General features: G+C 38.6%; 1 protein-coding gene across 1 annotated transcript; it reads left to right on the top strand.

Annotated features, from left to right (window-relative positions):
* Nucleotides 1-4,879: 4,879 nt before the first annotated feature.
* On the top strand, nucleotides 4,880-22,092 carry hsd17b12a (hydroxysteroid (17-beta) dehydrogenase 12a). Its single transcript, XM_084397217.1, has 12 exons — nucleotides 4,880-5,091; nucleotides 5,301-5,511; nucleotides 14,492-14,538; nucleotides 15,616-15,691; nucleotides 18,041-18,148; nucleotides 18,477-18,541; nucleotides 18,629-18,673; nucleotides 18,900-18,934; nucleotides 19,392-19,473; nucleotides 19,895-19,960; nucleotides 20,351-20,500; nucleotides 21,127-22,092. The coding sequence occupies exons 2-12, from the start codon at nucleotides 5,334-5,336 to the stop codon at nucleotides 21,232-21,234; spliced, it is 960 nt and encodes a 319-aa protein (XP_084253343.1). The 5' UTR covers nucleotides 4,880-5,091; nucleotides 5,301-5,333; the 3' UTR covers nucleotides 21,235-22,092.
* The last annotated feature ends 350 nt before the right edge of the window (nucleotides 22,093-22,442 follow it).

Genomic DNA, 22,442 nt, shown 5'->3' with positions numbered 1-22,442 from the left:
AATACGACGGATGAAGCAAGTGTGTGTGAGTGTGTGTGTGCACATTAGCATGAATGTACAGGAATGTGTATGTGTTAGTGTGTGTCAAAAAGCTTTGTATTATTTGAAGGTGCATGTGTTTGCAAAACCTTGTACGTACGTAAGAATACATGCATAGATATTTATGAATAGGCGTGTGTGTGTGTGTGTGTGTGTGTTTGTAAGTGAATATAAAGCATGCTAATTTTTGCTGTTATTACAGACAGTATGTGTCTGACATTTGCTTATGAACAAAATGTGTGTAAGTGTATATCAGAAAGCTTTGTATCATTATCACAAGGCCTCTGTTTGTGTGTGTGTGTGTGTGCAAAATGTTTTGTCTGAATATGAACGTACATATGAGTGAGTGTGTGTCTAAAGGGACGTGTGTGTTTTTGTCAGTTGTACTGATATTATGATTATGTTTGTGTATTTACGTACTGTAAGAGCATACAGGGATGTGTGTGTGTTCATGTTGTAAGGCTTTATGTGATTGTTTAGAGGCCCTAAAACCGCTTGTGTGTAAATGCAAGCATATATGAGCGTGTAAGTGCAGTGTGTGTGTAAATACTTGCGTTCAATTGTCTGCGCACATGTAAACGGCTGTATGTGTGTGTGTGTGTGTGTGTTTGTGAGCACATGGCCAAGAGGTTGTGAAACGTATGCATGAGCTTTGAGAAAGAGACGGCAGGGCAGACGAGCCAAAGACATGCAGTTATATAACACAACACATCAGAATGCATTGTTAAAGATAATTTAGCTACATTTTGATTGATTATATTTTCTTTTAAATGCGTTATAAGTCTAAATGTACAGTTTTGTAATTATATTTAATGCGCATCTTATATTTAAGGGTTTGTTGTGTGTTTAGTAAGCAAAGCACCTTGCTTTACAAGTAAATTAGCTAAATTACAGCTTTTTCTATAATACAAAATGACCCTGAGTAATTTTAAACACTATATCATTTTAATCTTAAATACAGATATGCTCAAACTTTACAGCAGTTATTCTTCACAACATTAATTTTAGATGTTTAAGAAAGCAGGACTAATGTGGAATACAGGATGCTGTTTTATATAATTGGTATCTGTACAGTTGTGCTCAATATGAAAAGGTTGTTTTGAAATCTAATAAAATGATGCACAAGGATGGAAGTGGACATGATACATGTGGATGTGCATGTGACGTGTGTGTGTGTGTGTGTGTGTGCACAGCATATGTCATGCTTCTCAGACTATTTGTGTGAAAAATATGTATTGTTAAAGAACACAACTTAAGCAAATATTTATATTATTGTAAATGTTCTAAAATCCCTGTTGCTATTTGAAATCATAACTCTTTATCTGTTTTTGCATGCTTTGTCTTTCGAAACCCATCTAGCGTGGCAAAGGCCTCAGCCGTGATAAAATCGTGATGAGGTCATACGGTTAATCGTCTGATCCAGAACTTTCACATGTGAGAGGGGAAAATAAAAAGGTATGTGGCATTTCATCAGTGTCTGTATTTCTTTAACCACACAATGTGGCCTGCGTCAAGCTGACAGTACATGAACTTCTCTATAAATAAATGTTACAGGGGAGATTAGTATGATTTTCACCTTATAAACTGATAGATAAAATACTATATTTTCTGAATGAGCAGAAGTGGTGACAAAAACCTGAAATATATGTTTTAAATATATATTTTAGTTTTATTTAATGCCATCAGTCTTCTTTTTTCTTTTTTTTGGTGATGCATAAATGATGCATGATTCAGAAGATGTGATCTATTTAAAAAATACTAAAACGTATTTTATTCCCCCCCCATAGGATAAGAAAATCTGGGAAAACTTTACCTTGCATCCTGCCCAGAAGATCAACTTCAAACCAACGTCTGTTAGACTGCTTTACACCTGTTAATGGATATTCAGCAAGTTCATTTCTTTTTAGGAACACAATAACACCGTCAGGTATTTGCAATATTTGTCTGTAAACCATCTGGGTTTTAATAAATGAGCTGGACTTTGCTTAGGTTGTCACATCCAGACGCCTGTCACGTGTGAGCTGCGTGAGACCTAATAAGGGGATATGAAAATGATAACGTATAAAGTGTTTGAGCTACTTAAAAAAAGTATACTTGCACATAAATTCATATATAGATGCATTTGTTGGAACTCTTCACCAAAGTGAGGAAAACTATAGACGAAACGTACGTGTTGTTTTAATACGCAAAGAGGCGGAGGGAAACGTAGTCGGATTTAATCTTATTTGTGCTAATTAAATAATAGTCTATATTTAGCTTGAATGGATTTGTTGTGACTCTGGTAATAAGAACGTGAGCGCATTAAACGTCCGCGTCTGTAGAAGAGTATGAAAATTACAGGCGTGTTTTTTTTAGCTTGTGGTGCTTTATAATTGCGAGGGTTGCATATTTCTGGGATCCTATAGTTTGTTTAAATTGTTGAAGATGCAGACAGTTGAATGGGGAGTTGGAGCTGTCCACTGCACGTGGTGCTGAAACGCGCTGCTGCTGCTGACGTATCACTCACACGGCCCAAGTGAGCTTATGACCATTAGGCTGTTTTTATACGTTCTTTCCCTAGATTAGTTTATTCTATCGTATATATATATATGTAATAATGTTTCATAACTAGTGTTTATGGACCATTTTGAGCACAATTAATATGAAAAATGATTTGTTTGAATTGTCAAAGGGTCAGAGGGCCTGGGTAGAGCAGAAAAAGGTAGAAGCAAATATGTTTGAATTTTAAAAAAAATAAAGATTATAGGCGTCGAGTTCATCTTAAGATGTCTGTGGTAGATCTGTGAGTGCCGAGGACGGAAAGCATGAATATATAATGTGTTACGTGAAAGACTGAGAGGAAGCGTGAGTGTGTGTGTGTGTGAGTGAGTGTGTGTGTGTGTGTTAAGTAATGTCGATAATTGTGTTTTAAGGTTTGTATGAGCAAATGATATTAAAGTAAAATATGTAGATTCTGCATAATTTATCAAAGTATTATATTTATATCCATTGTAGTATAATAAAAACAAAAAAATAACAGTGGTCTATGTATCAGATTATTTGTGCTTTACGTGTCTTATATTTTTATTTAAGATATTTTATATTTAATATAATATATTTAATATAATATTTTTATTGAATTTATATTTTTATACCATTTTTTTCCTGCCTTGCTGTTTTTGTGTATCATGCAACCCTACGTGTCTGAAGTTGTATTGTGTGAAATGAGTTACATGTGCTTGCTGGACGACGTTAACGAGTTTTGCACTCCTATGTTTTTGTATATAATTTCTATATAGTGCACTTAGATAACATATTGCTGAATTAACTATTTGACTAATTGTTTAGCTTTTTATTACATGAAGTAAGCTGTACGTATGGTGTATTGTATGGTGTAATTAAAGTGACTGCATATTGCAAAATCAAAAAGCTGGAAGTTTGTTGTTGACGTGACGAAGTTGTGATGAATCATGTATTTTGTAATCAGTCTGTATTCTCTGTCCCATGTCAGTAGAAATAAAATGTTTGGCGATATTTTAGAGTCTATTTGCTTATTTTTATATAAGTGTGGGAAAAATCTGCAAAACTGACATATTGAAAACTTTCGTGTATGAGTCCTTCAAATATAAAAAGGCAAAAAGTAGCATAAGGGCAATACACAGAGAGAGGGGTTTCCACAGCCAGAGCATCATACAATTCAAAATACTGACATTAAAATGTTTTTCTCCAGAATGCCAATGCTTTTTTCTACTAAACACTATGTGGTTTACATGTTTCATGCGTTACTTATGTTGTGCACGAATCGGTGGGCTTATATTTTAGGTTAAGTTTCGGGTCGTGATTGAACCGAATGGCGACAGTAGACATGGATGAATGTGTTGGAGTGGTCCAGTCTGTGTGTTAGTCTGACTGAATGTCAACCTGACAAGCTAGACACGAGCTAAGAGCCAAACGCGAGTTTCACCGCGTACAACACTCGCGTATCGCTTTCATTCCTGCAGTCGATTAAAAAATGTGTTTCACAACAGTTTAAATTGTATTTTCACAGGTTGCTCAGCTGCATACCTACTACGTGCCTATGTGTTTACATAACCATCCTCTCTTCCGCGTTACTCGCGCCCAGAGTTCTCGCGATGTTTTGGTGCAGCACTGCTGTGTGGTAATTGTAGTTTCACGCGCGAGGATGTTCACCGTGAGAATTATGAATAATAAGCGTGTCTACATTATAAAATAAGCAGAGTTTCCCCAAATGACACTGTTCAAATCATCTTAACTTAGGTTGTACGCTATTTACGGTGTAAAATAACACGTATCTTCCTATCCAAGCGCGTAAGCCGCTTGTTACAACAGAACTGGTGGAAAATGCATTACAACTTATTTTGCTGGTCATCATCACCACGCACAGCCAGCCGTAGACATGGAGGATAGATAGATAGATAGATAGATAGATAGATAGATAGATAGATAGATAGATAGATAGATAGATAGATAGATAGATAGATAGATAGATAGATAGATAGATGTGTCCTTTGTGTCTAATTCACTGTGAAAACAAGCGGATTTGAGGGATTTTAGTTAATTCACAAACGTTGCTATGTTCTTCGGAGAACCAAGAAAGTGGAAAATCGAGTCATACATGTGCCTGTCGAAGAAAAATGCAGCAAATAAGCATGCCAGTCTTTTTTTTTTTGTTCTCAGGGTATGACTCATTGGTGTGACAGCGCAACTGAATGAATGTGACTGGCGTTCGTGCCAACCAATAAGATCGTAGCGACTGCTCAGCGGGGGCGGGACAATATGAGTCCTCGTGGCCAATGAGTAACAACCTTCATTCATAAAACAGTGTGGGGGGTGATCGTTGGACGCGTGGGTTTGGAGGTTTCGTAACCCTGACTGAAACAGAAAAACCAGTTCTGCATCACAACCAATGAAATTATTTGAATGGAGGTTACCGTAATGTTTGTCCAATCGCTTCTCTCGCAGAATAGTTTTTGGTCCCGCCCCATTGAAACAGGCAACCGAATGAATGAGAATGGGCTCTTTGTGATTGACGCGCACGGTGGCCAATAAGCGGTAAGTTTCGATTGACGGACGCGAGTTTCGACCAATCAACAATGGACGTGGGCTCGCATGGGCGGCGATGGAGTATGTGGGAGGTGTGCACTTAAATCTGGATAGACTAGTACGTTAGAGGAGTTGTAGGGGTGTGATGCCACAACCTGCTTATAAAGGGGCGCACACGTTGAAGCTTTTAAAGCAGTGCATAACGACTAATTTTGCAGGTCATCCACCACCACGCACAGCCAGCCGTAGACATGGAGTCGTTAACCGTGGTGGAGACGCTACAGCCTGCCGTCGGAGCGATCTTCTGGGTCGGCGCACTCACCACGGCCTCGCTGGCTCTGTGGCTGTTGTACATGGTCATCACTGGCTTTAGGATATGGGTGCTGGGAAACGGGGATTTGATATCTCCCAAATTGGGAAAATGGGCAGGTAAGTTGAACGACATGCTTTGGGAATGAGCGCCTGCACTGGCAGGACATGGGTGGGATAAATGTAGTGCGCATTTGGCGCAGCCTTAAACTAAATAAAGCTCAACTTCATGGATTTGGGGGGAGGGAACTAATAATTTTAACTTTTTTGCGCATCAGATTTAACACAACACGTTATTGTGATCGTTTACGAAGGGAGGAATACCACTCACGTACATTTATAATCCTTAAGGAAAGATTGGATCAGCAGACTAATTGAGGCATTAGTATTTTATGCGTATGGTCAATGGAGGCGACGTGTGTCTCAGGTTGACTGATTGCGCCATACATTCATATATTATGCGCAGAAAGCATGTCACTATGAGTCATTCAGGTGTTTCAGTCTGACATTTTTTTTGATAAGCTTGCTCTTATTATATTCGGTCAAATACCACCAATTAGATAAAAGTTTATTGTTACTACATTATTTTTAATCTTATATTTTATTTCAAACGCATACTTGATAATCAACCAGATATTTCGCTAAAATCAAGATTATTTTATTCATTTCTAGTTTTTCCTCAATCGTTTATGCCTGGCCTGACCCAGTTATCCAGTTTTCCCGGCTGCGCGTGCCAGTGTTTGTCCCGACAAACGCTCTTTTCCACACTGCTTTCGTGGGTAAAATGCGGTTTAGTCTTCTACTTGATGTCTTTTTTGGCCGCTGTTGTCTGCTTCATCCCCTCACTAGGGCACTGAGGTTGGTTTTTGGCAACATGACGCAGTTTAAAACGCCAATCTTAATTATAATGCGGGTCCATTCCACGTGCGGCATGTGAGGGGAGACTTGTATAAAATGTACAAAAGCCGTGAGGTTCAGCGCGAATGTTTTCTCCAGACACTGTAATCGCACTTTCAATAATGTTACTTCAAAACTCATCACACAGTGGAAGATTTTGAAATGGCTCATCATGCCATAGTCTTTCACTGCCTAGGATGTTGTCTATATAGGCAGCAGGTGCACCAGCACTCAACGCCCCTAGCGGTCGACACGGTTATTGCACATTCAGAGCGAATTGAGGGTCGCAGTATCTATAGTGAGTGTGCTGATTCTGAACAAAATTGGGTTTTTATTTGGGTATTTTTATCGAATGACATTAGCTCATATCGTTATTTTTTTTTAAGTACCACTTGTCAGCAGGTTTGAACCTACAACCCTTTAGATTTTGGGGTTTTTCTCACCTGTAAATAAAATGTTCCTGTGATACTTCCCTCCAAAAATAAGCAAGTATATTTTGTGCAAACGTCAGCCTGTTTTGTTTTTTTACTGATTGTTTAACTGTTTGATAACCGATATGCAGAACCAATGACCTCACCTGTGAGCAATGTGGTTTTCTGTTGAATGTAGGTTAAAGGTAGGTGACTAAACTTACCGGATTTAGAGCCAATTTTCGATAAACATGAAAAAGTGAGAAGGTATCGGAAAATAACACTCACTTATGACTAATTTTGCCTGTATAGAAACAATGAATTGTGGACTGTGACATTGTTGTTTGGGACAATAACGCATTTTACACACTTTTCTTATTAAATTGGTAACACTTTACAATAAGGTTTCATTATTTAACTACTTTAGTTAACATGAACTAAGAATTAACAATACTTCGACAGGGTTTAGCCTATTGATTTTAGTTAATTTGAACATTTATTAAAATCAAATGTTGTATTTGTTAACATTAGTTCATGCTCTGTGAACTAACATGAACGAACAAACCATGAACAGCTGGATTTTTATTAACTAACATTAACACAGATTAATAAATACTGTACCAAATGTATTGCCCATTGTTAGTTAATACATTAACTAATATTAATGAATGAGACCTTATTGTAAAGTGTTACTATTAAATTAATGTACTGATTTTACTTTAACTCTCCCTATTATTTTACACTATCATGGTGTAAACATGTTTCACAACATATTTTTTATGCATTACATTATTATTTTTTTGCTTGAGAATTTGCACCGTAAAATATATTGTTGGTTTAACTTAAAGATACCTGGTTGCCTTATAATTGAGTTAATTTAAATTAAAAAAATGAGTTAATACAACGTAGGAGATTGGAAATAGGTATTTACACAAGTGTGGGGGCAAACTGCCTCAATGTCATGGAAATTTCACAATACCAAAAAAATGATTGGTTTCATTTTAAGCTAAAATTTCTCGTTTCTCTTGATTGGAGTGAAATATGACCTGCGCATTTCCTCGGCAGGTTGTATAAGAAGAGTCACCTCTTTGCTCACTTGGCGACACCACTCCCTAAAAGGGTGACTTTTGACTTTGACAATTACTTTTTGTACCATTTCCTTTCTGTACATTCTGTAAGTGTGATGTCAAAAATGAAGCTGATGAATACCACTCCCTGAAACCAAAAAAAAAAACAGGGTACCAGTCGGACTCGTTCAGGTTAACGTGTGCGGTTTAGAGGTGGCAGTGAGTAAGTGGAGATGGGGTAAACAAGTTCCTCTGCCTGTCAGTCCAGAAGCACAGGTCTTGTCAGGTTGAGCAAGAGTGCGTTTCTAGATCTCGAAACTCAGTCCACGTCAGTATGAGTGTAACTGATGCTTCTTTGACACGTTTGCGGTCTCCCCCACCTCCTCTCTTGCAAAGTGCATCATCTTACAGACTTGTGTCTTTGCATGTTGACGCTATGAGGACACAAAATGTCAAAAATGATGTGCTTTTAATGTGCTGACTATGCAGTAGCTTGAAGGTGAGTCATGAAGTGGAATGTATGAGAAAGGCCCTGTGGTGTTCCTGTAGAAAAACCAGGCATTCCTGGCCTGAGACGCTTACGGGAGACTCCTGGTGTCTTTCTTGGGAACTGCACCACGATGATAGTAAGCCTGTGGTTTAGTTATTGTGCATGATGTTCTTGTAGGATTGGAAGCAATTAAAAAAAAAAAAAAAAAAAAGACCATTGTTATTAGTCAGATGTGGCTGCTCTATCTCTTTCTCTCAGCATTAATAAGTTATACATATAAAATAATGCTGTCTGGGTTTCCTCTGTAATAAGGAATCCCAGATGTGTTTTAGAACTGTTAAAGCTTAAAATAACTCTATGATGTCACTTTTATTTATTTATACATTACTTTTTTTTTTCTTTTTTTTTTGCTTGTGAATTTGCACTGTAAAATATTTTGTTGGTTTAACTTAAAGATACCTGGTTGCCTTATAATTGAGTTAATTGAAATAAAAATTAAGTTAATACAACGTAGGAGATTGGAAATATGTTTTTACATATTTCCTGTGCTCCGTAAGCATATAAATAAATTAAATAAATAATCAATCTGACGGTTTCCAAAGTTAAATCCCATGCCCCAAAATCATAAGAGAATTTATATTTTGCATAAAGGACATTCATTTTAGATCAAGTACGATTTATTTTGCATTATGACTACAAATATGAACATTGAATTACAAAGAATAACTTAATTTTTTTTCATTGGTGATTCTTGTCCTCCTCTTTTTAATTTAATTATGTATGTTTTACACACACACACACACACACACACACACACACATATATATATATATATATATAAATATAAATATAAATAAATTGCCATTTTTTTCTCAGTCCAGGTGGAATATACACACAAAATAAAATAAAATCCTTTTTTATTCATTCACACAAAATAAAATAAAATCCTTTTTTATTCATATATATATATATATATATGAATGAATAAAAAAGGATTTTATTTTATTTTGTGTGTATATTCCACCTGGACTGAGAAAAAATGGCAATTTATTATCATTATTTTCAAGAAATGCATCATTTTCTTTAAGCACCAAAGTGTGAATTCTTATTTTTAATTTAGGGTTGACATATGACCCATACCTGTTTTTGACAGGATTCACATTTAAATGTTGAAGAAGAGACATCCATCCATCATAGATGCAAGCAACATCAATTACATCAGTGTATAAGGACTGTAAGAGTCTTAGTATTTTTAGGTTTCTATGACTGGTGCAGTGTACTGTGAGAACAAGGTAGGTTGGCCTTTCTCTCAGCTGAGTTGTGATGCTGACCGAGCAGCGCAAGGAAGCCAGAATTAGAGCTTCATCCCCCCCCACCCTTCCCCATCTCTCTTGTCCTCCAGTGGCTCACTTCATCCTTCCTTAGAACACTGAATGTGTTTGAAAATCTCACAGTTATGTAATAGAGCTGCAGTCATTCATGGGGATGGGGGCGATTGTCACACAAACTTGCTTTGACATTCAAATCAAAGGTTTTTCAGTTTAAAATCCGGGCCTTTCTCAGTTTAGTTGAAACTTGTCAGCTTGTTATACTAATACGCTCAACTTTTCTTTTCTTGCTTGCTGTATTTGCACACGTTTGTGAATAGCAACATTAGCCCATTCATGCTAGCTACATCAGTGAATGAAACGTATTCGCGTGAGAGAGTGAATGTCGGCTGCGCAACTTGTGAATGTGTGAGCCCTTGTGCGGCGTGAACGATGACAGCGTGTGACTGTTCTTTGAAGAGGCGGGGGTCTTCAAAGAGAACGCTGCCGTTCATGTGACTAACACGCTTGTTGCCACGTGCCGGAGCAGAGGATGCTGGGTAAAATTGCCCCCCCCCCTCCTCCTCTCCTCCTCTCCTCCTCTCTCTGTCTAAGCTTATCTCCATCCTCCATCTCTTGCTCATCCCCTCAGTAAGAACCCCTTTCCTCCCCTCCTGAATCTGTTTGTTCGCCCTCTGCGAACCCCCACCCTCCCTTTTTCTCTTCTGTCACGACTCTGCTCCATTTATTTATTTATTTCCTGGAAAAGGAAATCTTCCATCTGGCGTTTAACATTACACCTACAATTCGCATCCCATTGTGAGCAGCGTGTAGCAGACGTTTATTTGGATCTCTTTGGCTAAAATTTAAAAGACACTAATTTTAACAATTTAGATATTCACACACACACACACAGTGTTAAAAAATGCCTAGTGTCCTAAAGACACTAATTTCATACAGTACTTTGACATCAGTTGTCCATGACACGTGTTACGTTTGCACACATTTAATGCATCTCTTCCCTAGAAAAAAGCATCTACCTCTGCACTGGCGTCCAAAAATATACCGGGTCTATGTTTAGATGTTTTGAATTATTTCTGCCCTTTTCTGTTCTAATTAATTTTTTGCAAGGAGGAAACTGTTGCAGGGAGAACTATTGATTTTTCACTTCTTTTTTTGTGTGTGTTGGTACGCATGTGCTGCTATTTCTGATATTGCACCCTCTCACCCCCACAATTTTTTTTTTTCTTTTTTTCAATCCACCTTTATCCGAGTATAGATGCTATTTTGGGTGCTGAACTGCTCTGGTGTGTAGTTTTTTTTTTTTTTTTTTTTTTTTTTTTTTTTTTGCTGGCCATGTGACTGGCTTGTGCTATTTAAAGCAGGATGCTGCTTTGGGGGGAGTGGGCGGAGGTGTTATCATTCTGCAGTGCTACCGAGCCAAGAACGAGAACAGTTCATTCATTGAGGGAGAGAGAGTGATGCGACAGATTGCATACAGTAGCGGTCTGAATGTGGATTGCAGAATCCCCCCTCATCCCTCATTTTAATTGTGCTACACTAGGTTCCAATGCCACCCCCCCCCCCCCCCCCCCCCTTTTAAAAGTATAGTTCGCCTAAAAATGAAATTTGTCATTACTCACCCACCCTAAACCTGTTCCAAACCTGTATGAGTTTCTTTCTTCTGTTGAACACCAATGTTATTTTAAAGAATGTTGGTAACCAGATGGAAAAACAAATACTGTGGAAGCCAAGGGGTGTCTGGTTCACAACATTCTTTAAAATATAATCTTTTGTGTTCAACAGAAGAAAGAATCTCATACAGGTTTGGAACAACATGAGGGTGAGTAAATGACAATTTTCATTTTTGGGTGAACTATCCCTTTAAGCACGTTTTTTTGTTCACGATTGTCCTCCTCTGCTGCAAGCATAAAAATCTCTGTTCCATAAGAGCCGGTCATTTTTTTTTGTTTTGTTTTTTTCACACCGAAGTCTCTAGCTGGGTTGCTGGGGGATGCAGAGAGAGGGAGATTGAGGGTGAGCGGGCAGCATCTTGTTGGTATTCAAGTGCTGCGGCTGTTCCAGACGAGGCAGCTATTTTTACTCACTCGGCTGCTTTTTTTAGCTCTGGAATATAGAGTCGGAGGAGGGCCAGTGCGCCTGTGCGCCTCCATATTTCTGAACGTACTGTTCGTGAATGTACCCGAGCATCTCTCTCTCTCTCTCTCTCTCTCTCTCTCTCTCTCTCTCTCTCTCTCTCTCTCTCTCTCTCTCTCTCTCTCTCTCTCTCTCTCTCTCTCTCTCTCTCTCTCTCTCTCTCTCTCTCTCTCTCTCTCTCTCTCTCTCTCTCTCTCTCTCTCTCTCTCTCTCTCTCTCTCTCTCTCTCTCTCTCTCTCTCTCTCTCTCTCTCTCTCTCTCTCTCTCTCTCTCTCTCTCTCTCTCTCTCTCTCTCTCTCTCTCAGCATCTTGCTAATACTGTTCATGCTACACTCTCAGGTTCTTCATATAACCATTGATGCCAATTTTCTTTCTATTGTGCAAACAGTTCTTTAAAATGGAAAAGGGGTTTTAGATTATTAAAATGTTCTTCAAACTAAGATAAAAAAAAAAAAAAAATTAACTGTTCACTGAAAGGCTCATTGGGAAACAAAAAATGGTGTTTTAAAAAAACCCTTTTGAAACTTGGGTTTTGATGGACAGCAGTCTGTTTATGATCTGTCTTCTGCATTAAATTATCCTCTGAATGGTCCCTGTATATCTATATGTTGATTAGTCTTGGATTTTGTGTACATTTTTTATGGTTGTTGACAGTAGAGAGGCTGGATTGATGGCCCACAGTGTGCCTTGGAGTTGAATATTGTATAAATTATAAACAAAAGTAGAAAATTGCTTGAATTATTGAGTTAAAGTAATGTAAAAACATGTTGTTTTAAATTATTGATCATATAGTTTTTTTTTACAGTGTGGCCGAGCATGTGCTCGCCACCTTCGTGTCTATAACCCATTCATTGCGTGGAATTCTGGGAATTGTCCCCAAGCGCTCCTCACTTGGACAGTTTGAAGTGTTCTGGTGTATGTACACAATTGACTTTAAGTCTGGAATTCCTTACATTTGGGTAAAATGTTAAACGCCTATAGCTGATCTTTTGTAAAAATGCAGTCCAGTGCGCGGCATCTTTTGGTGCGCGGTGATGTTTGCTTTTTAAATGCTGCTTTGTTAGAGGAATTGTGTCTTGAATTTACTAATTGTTCTGATTTTATTTTTATTTTTTTACAGCCATATCCATATCCACAATCTCTTGCCGTTGTTAAAACAATGAAAATTCATTTACTCACTCATGATGTTCAAAACCTGAATTACTTTCTTCTGCAAAACACAAAGAAATTTTGAAGAATGTTGGTAACCAACCCGGTTTGGTGCCCCTTGACCTCCATTGTATGGGTTAAAAAAAACAGACATTACTCATATTATCATCATTTATGTTCCACACAAGAAAACCAGGCGGGGTTGGAAACGACATGATGGTTAGTAAATGATGTCAGAAATTTCATTTTTGGCCTGAACTATCTCTTTAATGTAATTTGTCCCATTGAGACAAACACGAGCGTGCTTCATTCTTGGGATGAATTTGAAAAGGAGCTTGTGAATCACCTTCTTTTGTTCCTTCTCTCTTTCGATCCAGTGCTCTCACTCCCGTTGTCGTGCTCTCTCACTTTCTACCCACATCTGACTTTGCGCAGTCTCCCTCTGGTTTCTATTTTTAGCAGCCCCCAGGATCCCTCCTCACCCCTCCTGTGCTGTCGTGCTCTACAGACGTCATAACCCCCCGTTCTCTCCCCCACAGCCCTGTTCTTGCCAATGACCACTGCCCATGCCACACTTTGATCAACATCACACATTTTGTCTTATTGCTTGCTTTTTGTGTTTTTTGTAAAACAAGAGCATTATGGGACATTGAGATGGTCTTAGTTATATTAGTAATATTTCATTGTGCAGGCTTTTAACGCATAATCGTAAATGTGAAGGGTGTAATTTCTGTGCTGCTAGCATCACTAAATGGAATGTCACATATGACCGTTTTCAAACATCTGGATATAGATATAGGTTGCACAGATTGCCCCGCCCCCCTACTCATGCGATTGGTTGAGGCAGTGTTGTCGGTCGGAATTGTGAAATGACAAATGTTAGTCACAGTGATTCTACTTTTTGAGAATCAACCTACAAATGGCTTTCTTAGTTTTTTTTATTTATATTGAGCTGTAATATGAGAAAGCATTTTTGATAAGATCTAATTAAAAGCAACAACAAAAGCAACCAGTTTCCTGAACGCTGTTCTTGTCTGCCATTGGTCAAACAGATAGCTCCATAGACCGCAACATAGTGTCTGCCCAAATCCCAGCCACATCTGGTACATGTGGATTCCCCGCGTACCAGTTGTGGGCCGCATCTGGGCCGACACTGTTGCTGTCTGGGCGCCCCAAACCCACGCCATTGGTTGACCCAGTGTTACCGCGTTGGGTTTGTTAGTATTTTCAAACAAGAGGAATGTTTTGTTGTCAGCGCACACACTTTTTGAGGATGTCAACTTAGAAATGGCCAATTGTTGGCTTTATATATCAAGCTAATATGTGAGTATTTAAACGTCAAAGAATTGTTTAGAAAATTCACAGTTGGTGCTTACACTTTTCAGGGAAATCAACCTACAAATGGATACTTTGAACAGTCTTTGCATATGAAGCTCAAATATAGGAAGTGTTGACATCAATAAAGTTGGAAGTTTAGCAGGCGTAAGGTTGTTTTGATTTGAACCTAGTGTATCCGAGTACCTGTTTGCCTTGAATTTCCCTTTTGATAAGCTTGTTTTTGGTGAAAAATTTGTAATTGAGCTGCCGCAAACTGATCCTGTCTTTTCTTTCTACTTTTTCTAGTTGTGACGGGAGCCACGGATGGGATTGGGAAATCCTATGCGGAGGAGGTAAGGGTTTCTCTTCTTATTTATCTCTTCGCTCCACGGAAAGCACAGTGACTCATCACAAGACAGAGGTTTCACTCTGAGGCCAAGAGAAGGAGGGTGACTAGAAGACTACTCCTATGTTACCTCATAACTCGTACAGTTCTTTCAAGTCACTGCTCACTCCAAAGCTAACATCAAGCTTCATCTTTGGCTTTTTCGTAACAGTTAAAAGTAATTGGAGTAATCCACCATTGTGCAAAATGTGAAGGGATGACTGCTTTCAAACAGGTTTCCCCCTCAGACTCATGTCATTGGTCAAACAAACAGCTAGCCCCACCCCCAAACACACTCCATTGGTTGAGCCACGGTTGCCGTGCTGTTCAGAATTCTCAAATGGAAAGATTTTGAAAATGCGCCAGAGAAACAAACGCGCAGCCATCTTTAGAATTTAGTGTTTGAACTTCTGTTTCTGCGGTAGCTCTGTATATTTCTATGGCATCGCTGTCGAAGGGTAATTAGTTGAAGTGGATTTACTTATTGTACAGTTAACGAAAGTAATCCTGAGCATTGTAATGTTTGAAGCGGCTGTCCTAACAAATGTCAGTATACCGGGAAGATTTTAAAACGAGCGGTTCATTCATAAATCCGTAAGATCTTACCTTCATGCTGTGGAAAAACAAACCGGAAGACAGAACACAACGAGCGCTGTGAACTTATTTATAGTTGTTTTTACATATTAAACGTGAATGGTAGAATATTTTAACAAGATTTAACCTATGTTATGCTATAAATATTACATTTGTCAAAAGCTCATTGTCTGTCAAACATTTTATTGTATTGTAATATTTCTACTTCTTTGAGGAAAAAGTATTCTGTTGATACCCTTGGATAGGATATTCAAGACTATTTTTTTCCTGACTAGACTAAATCTATGTAGTTTCTGTTTTAATACTCAATATGGTTTTGCCCTGAACATAGCCAAAGAAGCTGACATGGATCACCTTTAGGAGTTTTCATGGCAGTTATTAGCAAAAATGCTTTGCATTGTTTCTCTGTCATAAATGAGATGATTCAAACTTTCTTCTCTCTTTCTCTTAGCTTGCTCGACGAGGGTTCTCCATGATGCTCATCAGCCGTTCCCAGGAGAAGCTCGACGACGTGGCAAAGTCTCTCGGTCAGTGTTCGGCCATCTGTGTGTGTGTGTGTGTGTGTGTGTGTGTTGGCAAACTGCAGTGCTCATCTCTGTGAATGACCGACAGTCCTCCTGATGTTAATGAAACAGGCTTTATTTTTATCCCTGGCCTGAGAGGCAGGGTGGGGGCCTGGTTCACTGGCTGGGCGCAGAGCTGATGCAGCCTGGCAGGAGTGCACAGTCAAAGGTCCACGCAAGCTCCAGGGGTCATGCACCACACTTCTCAGAATAAGGTCGAACCACTGTTTGCCTTTCCTGTTCCAGTAAATGTGAATTACTTGGATGCTAGATCAGTGCTCACATGATGTACACATAGCATGAAGGTCCTTCCATCTGTCCCGACCAAGTGCTAAATGACCAAACATCGACCATTTAGACCAGTCGGATGTGTGGAGCATGACTCGTTTCCTCTACTGTGCATCTAATTGTACTGTGGTCATTCGTTTGAGGCTTTTGGTGTGAAAGTGGTTTCCTCTTCAATCTCTTTATATACAATGAACCAAACAGGTTTTTTTTTTTTTTTTTTTTTTACAATCTAACAGAAAACATAATTGTTGTTTTTTATTTATTTATTTATTTATTTATTTATTTATTTATTTAAAAGATTTTTTTTCAGTTACTGAAAATTGCTTAATAGTTTTAGTTAAAGGTATTGCGGAGGATTTTCTTTTTCCGGGTGGATCATCAAGACTATTGGTCCTCCTAGTTGTCAATCATTCTGGTGATATGTTTACGTAAGGCCGTCGTACGTGCTCGTCCCTAGGTAGTTTTCGCTTTCTGCGCATGCGCACTTTCGTGTGTATGTGTGTGGTGAGCTACGGTTTCAGCCGTTCATTGAAGCTCGCCCGTTCTCACCGGGTTTTTTCAAAATGTCTGAGGGTCGCAAGAGAAAAAGTGTCTACGAATTGTATGACAAGAAGAGAAAGGCCTCTGAAGAAAGAAACAAGACCAGAGTGTTTTTTGGGAGAATATTTCACACGCTGGCGTGCGCTAAAAGCACAGGTTGGGCTTCCCACTGATGCCTCAGTCGCGAAGTTTCTACTCGACAGGTAAAGGAAAGTAGGCTTGTATGAGCCATGCCAACAGCAACTTGTAAACAGAGCGTGCACGAGGAGAACTAGGCTCGTGCATGCTCTCTCGTGCACACGTTTAATAGGCGTTCCCTCTCTGGAGCAGGTAGAGTGTTGCGTATGTGCAAGTGGAGAGGGCGGTTCTTTTCTAAAATTCTGGAAAATCCTCCGCTATACCTTAAGTACAACACTGAATTTTTAAATATTGTCTAGTATATATTATATAAAATAGTGTTGTTGAATTTATTATTATTATTAATTCCCCCCCACATCCTCTCAAAGTGTTCAACGTACTTCTGTCTGTCTTAAAAAAAAAAAAATAATAATAATTATAACTTGCTAATTATTATTTTTCTTTCATCCTCCATTTTCTTTTAGTATGAGTGAATCATGACTGGCTGTGAGATTGTGAATAGGAGTTGTCTTGTCCTTATTTGGCCCCAATGTGTGTACTGAATAACGAACTAACAATGCCTTGACAGTCTTACTCGCCCATGATCAGCTCTCTATGCTGATGCAGTTTTTAAGATGTTTTAACTTTAAAATGTTATTAAAATCAACTTTTTAGCGGTCTTAAATGCAAGCACTTAACTGCAGAGGTTAGAAGGCTGAAAAACCCAGTACCACAGTCATGCTAGCAACACACTGAATGTAACGCTATGGCTAGTCACGAACCGGGATGTAATTTTCCAAACCTAGTTCTCAAACCTAACATTTGCATTGATCACCCTCCATTCAGGGTGTTATAAGTCACAGATAGCAGTATCCCACAAGCCCCTAGGACAAAAGTCTTTGGAGCTCATTTATGTGTGTGTTCTTGTTCTTAAAATAACCCTTCGATATATATATAAAAAATGCTTCTCGCTGCGAGGAATTTTCCTCTCATAACTCAGTGGAACAGTGTTTAGACAAATGAGCCTTTGGACAATAAATTCTAATTGCTGCAGGCACATCAAACAAGCAGAGGAGAAGAAGGGGGAGGGGGGGAATTTAGGAAGTTCCTCTGACAGCTTTTTCTTGGTACGCAGCGCCCCCTGCTGGCCAGAAATCTGTGTTTTGGTGCAATGGGCAAAGTCCCAGAGAAGTTATTTTTAGAACAGCAGCAATAGCAGGGATGCCTGATCTTGGACAGAGTTCTCCAATGCCAATATTAGGTCTGCAGCTGGAACGATGACCATTTCAGCAGTTTTCGGGGGGGGGGTCTTCAGCACTCTGCGTCTTTTTCTCTGCGTTTAATGTCTTTTTGTGTCTCTGATTACAGAAAGCACATATAAGGTGGATACAAAAACCATCGCAGTGGACTACAGTCAGGCTGATATCTATCCTAAAATCGAAAAGGGTCTTGCTGGACTGGAGATTGGAATCCTTGGTAAGTTAAAAAGAAAATTCTCTCTACGCAGAGCCTTGAAAGTAACACAAACCTCTTGTCAGAAAGCTAACACGCACGCAAGTTTCATTCACGATTCCCTGTCTGTGTTTGAAACCTCTTTTATTTGGCTTCATCCTCTCAGAAGGTTTTTTTTTTTTTTCACCTGAAATCGTGATTGAGTTTTTTTTATGTCCGTGTTGTTCAGCGCTCGCATCTCATTCATGATGCTTTATCGCCACATAGTGGTGATTCTTGGAACATTTCAGATACACATTCTCAATCGCATTCAACCACATCTAATCTTCTATTTTTGTCTCTTGATCCACAGTTAACAATGTGGGAATCTCCTATACATACCCTGAATTCTTCCTCCACATCCCTGATTTGGAAAACGTGAGTAACTACTTCATCTGAGGAGGTTTACATATTAGTAGCCACATTACTGTGAAGAAATATTCACCCTTTCATTTCCGTTTGCAGTTCATCACCACCATGATCAATGTCAACATCACCTCAGTGTGCCAAGTAAGTAGACACAAACACATTGTGCTGCTGAAGGGCTTCGGAATTCTTAATTTTGAAAATTCTAATTTGAAATTTTAAAAGTACTGCAACATGACCACTTTGATGTTCGTTCTCTCTCTCTCACACACACACACACACACACACACACACACACAATATTAGTATTTGAGGGTTTTTTTTTTTTTTTTTTTGTCATTTGAGTCTAACTCCCTCTTTTTTTTGCCAGATGACTCGTTTGGTTCTGCCCAGAATGGAGGCAAGGTGAGTCCTGATGTTTCATTATTTGCGACTGGAATTCCTAACACGCCCGCTGTCACTAAAAGGGAATTCAGTGCAGCTTTTTCAAAACAGGGTTTTTCCTCCTGAGTGTCGCTCCCCTCCTGTTTTCCCCCCCCGACTCTTTGTGTAAAATTGAAAAGCAACAATGCACTGATACGATTGGCTACTCTGAAGTCACATGCAACTCTTGGGCCAATAACGGAGCTGGGCAAATTTTGTACAAATAGGTCCAACCCTCTGCACTCCCCAGCACTCTGCTGCGGCTGCAGGGGTACTGCATGAGAACTGGTGCCATGGCAACACGCATGGCGACCATCATTAGACGTGTGTTGATGTGAGGGCTGCTTTCAGGTTTCCACAGCTGGAAAAAAGACCTTATTTGATGTCAATGTCAAACGTGATCGGTTGAAATAAAGTTCGCCTTTTTTTTTCATTGCAGAGCTAAAGGTATCATCCTTAATATCTCCTCTGCCAGTGGCATGTTCCCCCTTCCACTGCTGACCATCTACTCCTCCACCAAGGCAAGTGTCTTCACAGAAAAATCAGTGCTCATAATTGTTTCAGAAAGAAATAAAATAGTTTTTATACAGAACAATCTGAAGTTAACTTGTCCATTCAATTGTTTTAAAATTCGGTGGTATTATATTTATTAGTATTGGTCGATAATGTATATTTAATAGTTTGTGCACATTTTTGTTTTCTATTTTTACATTTAGATTACCTTTGCCATCATCTAACGCTCACTTAAAGTGAATCTTTAAAAACATTAATTTAATAACACTATTAAATGTGCAAATCTGAGTATAAAATATAAGTGAGTATACAATTTTCATACTGTACATTATAATGTGACAATGCTTAAATTCACTTGCATTTAGAAATTGATTTAAATTTTTAGGGGGGTTTTTTGGAGGATGATTTTTACTTGTCATCTTTCTACAGGCTTTTGTGGACTACTTCTCACGTGGACTTAATGCAGAGTACAAGAGCAAAGGGATCATCATCCAGGTGAGAAATCTGTCATTAAATGCTACTTCTGTAATGTGCCTTATTAAATGGAGGGAATAAGTAGGGCTGATATTTATTTATATATAGGAAATTATATTTTGTATGCTGCATGGTTTCTTTTTATGCTTTCTTTTTATATGCTCAATGTTTTATTGTACAGAACTTTGGTGCAACTCTGTTGCTTTTAAATGTGCTATAGAAATAATTCTTGACTTGACGGATACATACATGCATACATGCATACATACATGCATACATACATGCATACATGCATGCATACATACATACATACATGCATACATACATACATACATAGCCTATTAAACAAACAAAAAAAAATCCCCTGAAAGTGTTTTTAATGAATAACAAACCTCTCTTTCCCTGCCGCAGAGTGTGCTGCCTTTCTTTGTGGCCACCAAGATGACGAGGATCAGGAAACCAACCCTAGACAAGCCCACCCCTGAACGCTATGTGGCTGCTGAACTGAACACTGTGGGACTGCAGGACCAGACCAACGGCTATTTCCCTCACGCCGTCATGGTACGACTGCCTGAACGTCTCGCCTCAAATCTCAAATTCAACACAAGTCATTCATTCGCTATGTTTCCATCCAAAGTTGCGAATTTAACTGTTTTATTCGCAAATGTTTTATGCGATTATTCAAATGAGTCGATGAGCACAAAATTGTCACTTCCTGATAACTTCCGCTAAATATCACTAAGATAAATGGAAGTTGCAGCAGTAGGAGAAGCCACTGTATATAATAATTTACGTATGTAATAAAGTACTTGCGCTTTCCTTTCGGAGGCGGATGCCTGCTGTTTAGGAATGCAATCGTGTAAGAAAGTTCTGGGAGGTAATTATACCGAAACACTTTGATAGATTTTGCTCAGGTGTTTCAGATGCTGTGCAAAAAGATCAGTCCACTGATTGGTCCAGATATGCCATCCCATCGCAAAGTCACATGTCTTTTTTTTTTTTTTTTCATGCGTATCAAATAATTTTTTGGTGAATGTGTTTCTTTTGTAGTTTATGTGCATCTTGCAGTTTCCATCCAGCTTCTTTTAATGCGATATCCTAAATGCACATTAAAATAGGTGGATGGAAACCTAGCTAGTGAGCATGCTTGTCACCCTAACCTTGTTTCTTATCTTCGTGTCCCGCAGGGCTGGGTGATCGCCATCCTGGCCCCCATCCAGCTGGTCATCTGCCTGGGCCTGCGCTTGAACAAGTCCCAGCGCGGAGGATACCTCAGGAGGAGAAAGCTGCGATAGGTCGAGGACATTCTATGATGGAAACCAAACAGGACAAGATGTTTTATAGAATATATATGTGCTGAGATTTGAGATTCATTTTGGATCTTGCGTCTTTGAAGTGCTTCCTCTTATAACACAATCGTTTCTTTTTTTTTCTTTTTCTTTTTTTTTATATACATGTATAAATATCTGGACATGCTTACGTTCCACAATGACTTGTTGCTGAAATGGGAGGACCAATCTTTCTTTATAGGGTGAACAAAGTATTACATTTTGGAGGAGGTTTTTGTGACCACTGCTGTTGTAAGCAGAGGGCTATTTATATGGTGGTGGTGTTTTATATTTATTTAAGTACTAATTATAGATATATTTCCTTTTATCTTGGATGATCTACTTGCACTTTTCTTGTTAACTTCCAAAAAAACTTGTTTGCAATCATGCCTTATAGTGATAAATGGGTGCTGGTCTTTCTTATCATTAATTTATCATATTTAGCAAATGTATCTGTACTGTATCGATATAAAACCAAAGGTCTGATTTAAGTGTATTTTTGTACATTGGCCTTTTCAGGCTGGAAGTTTACCTGTCAGCTTTGGTTTATTGAAACCCTGTGCCTTTTTATAGAACATAAAACTTGGTCACGATTATTGAAAGGAGATCTAATGCACGTTTACATTATTTTTCTCTGCTGAAGACTTTAAGGTATGGTGGAATGTCACCAGTTTGTCTTGGGTTTCATCCAAAGATGGATTTGAGGATTACCTCAATAGCTTGGATCTCTGTATGATTGTTTATGGACAAGTGCCAGTCAAGTTGAAACATCCAGGTGATTGATCCTCATTAGTCATCCCTGGTTTAACTTGAATGTTCTCATTCCAGGCGTGTCGAAGAGTGGAACACAATGTGCTGCTTTACTGATGCATGACAATCTGAAGTGCTTGTTTGTTAATAAAAATAACTTCTCTGTAATTATCTTGTATTTGTCTTTTTTAAATAAATTTAATAAAACTGAATTTTTTTTAATTTTTTTATTATTAGATTTCTATTAATGTCTTTCCTTAATCCAGTATTGATCTACTTGTACAAAATTATGATGGCTTAATAGTTTTGAAGTGCTCTGACACTGCATACTTAAAGGGATAGTTCACCCAAAAATGAAAATTCATTTACTCACCCTCAAGTTGTTCCAAACCTGTACACAAAAGAAGATATGTTGAAGAGATGTG

This window comes from Rutilus rutilus (genome assembly GCF_951802725.1).
Source record: "Rutilus rutilus genome assembly, chromosome: 23".
Classification (NCBI taxonomy): Eukaryota; Metazoa; Chordata; class Actinopteri; order Cypriniformes; family Leuciscidae; genus Rutilus; species Rutilus rutilus.
This window is presented reverse-complemented; position numbering and strand designations above follow the sequence as displayed.

Excerpts from the sequence above, each read along its gene's own strand:
- hsd17b12a (XM_084397217.1), top strand. The coding sequence starts at position 5,334 with ATGGAGTCGTTAACCGTGGTGGAGACGCTACAGCCTGCCGTCGGAGCG. Across the intron at positions 18,542-18,628 it reads ACATCCCTGATTTGGAAAAC|TTCATCACCACCATGATCAA; the intron begins GTGAGTAACTAC and ends TTCCGTTTGCAG. Across the intron at positions 19,961-20,350 it reads GCAAAGGGATCATCATCCAG|AGTGTGCTGCCTTTCTTTGT; the intron begins GTGAGAAATCTG and ends TCCCTGCCGCAG.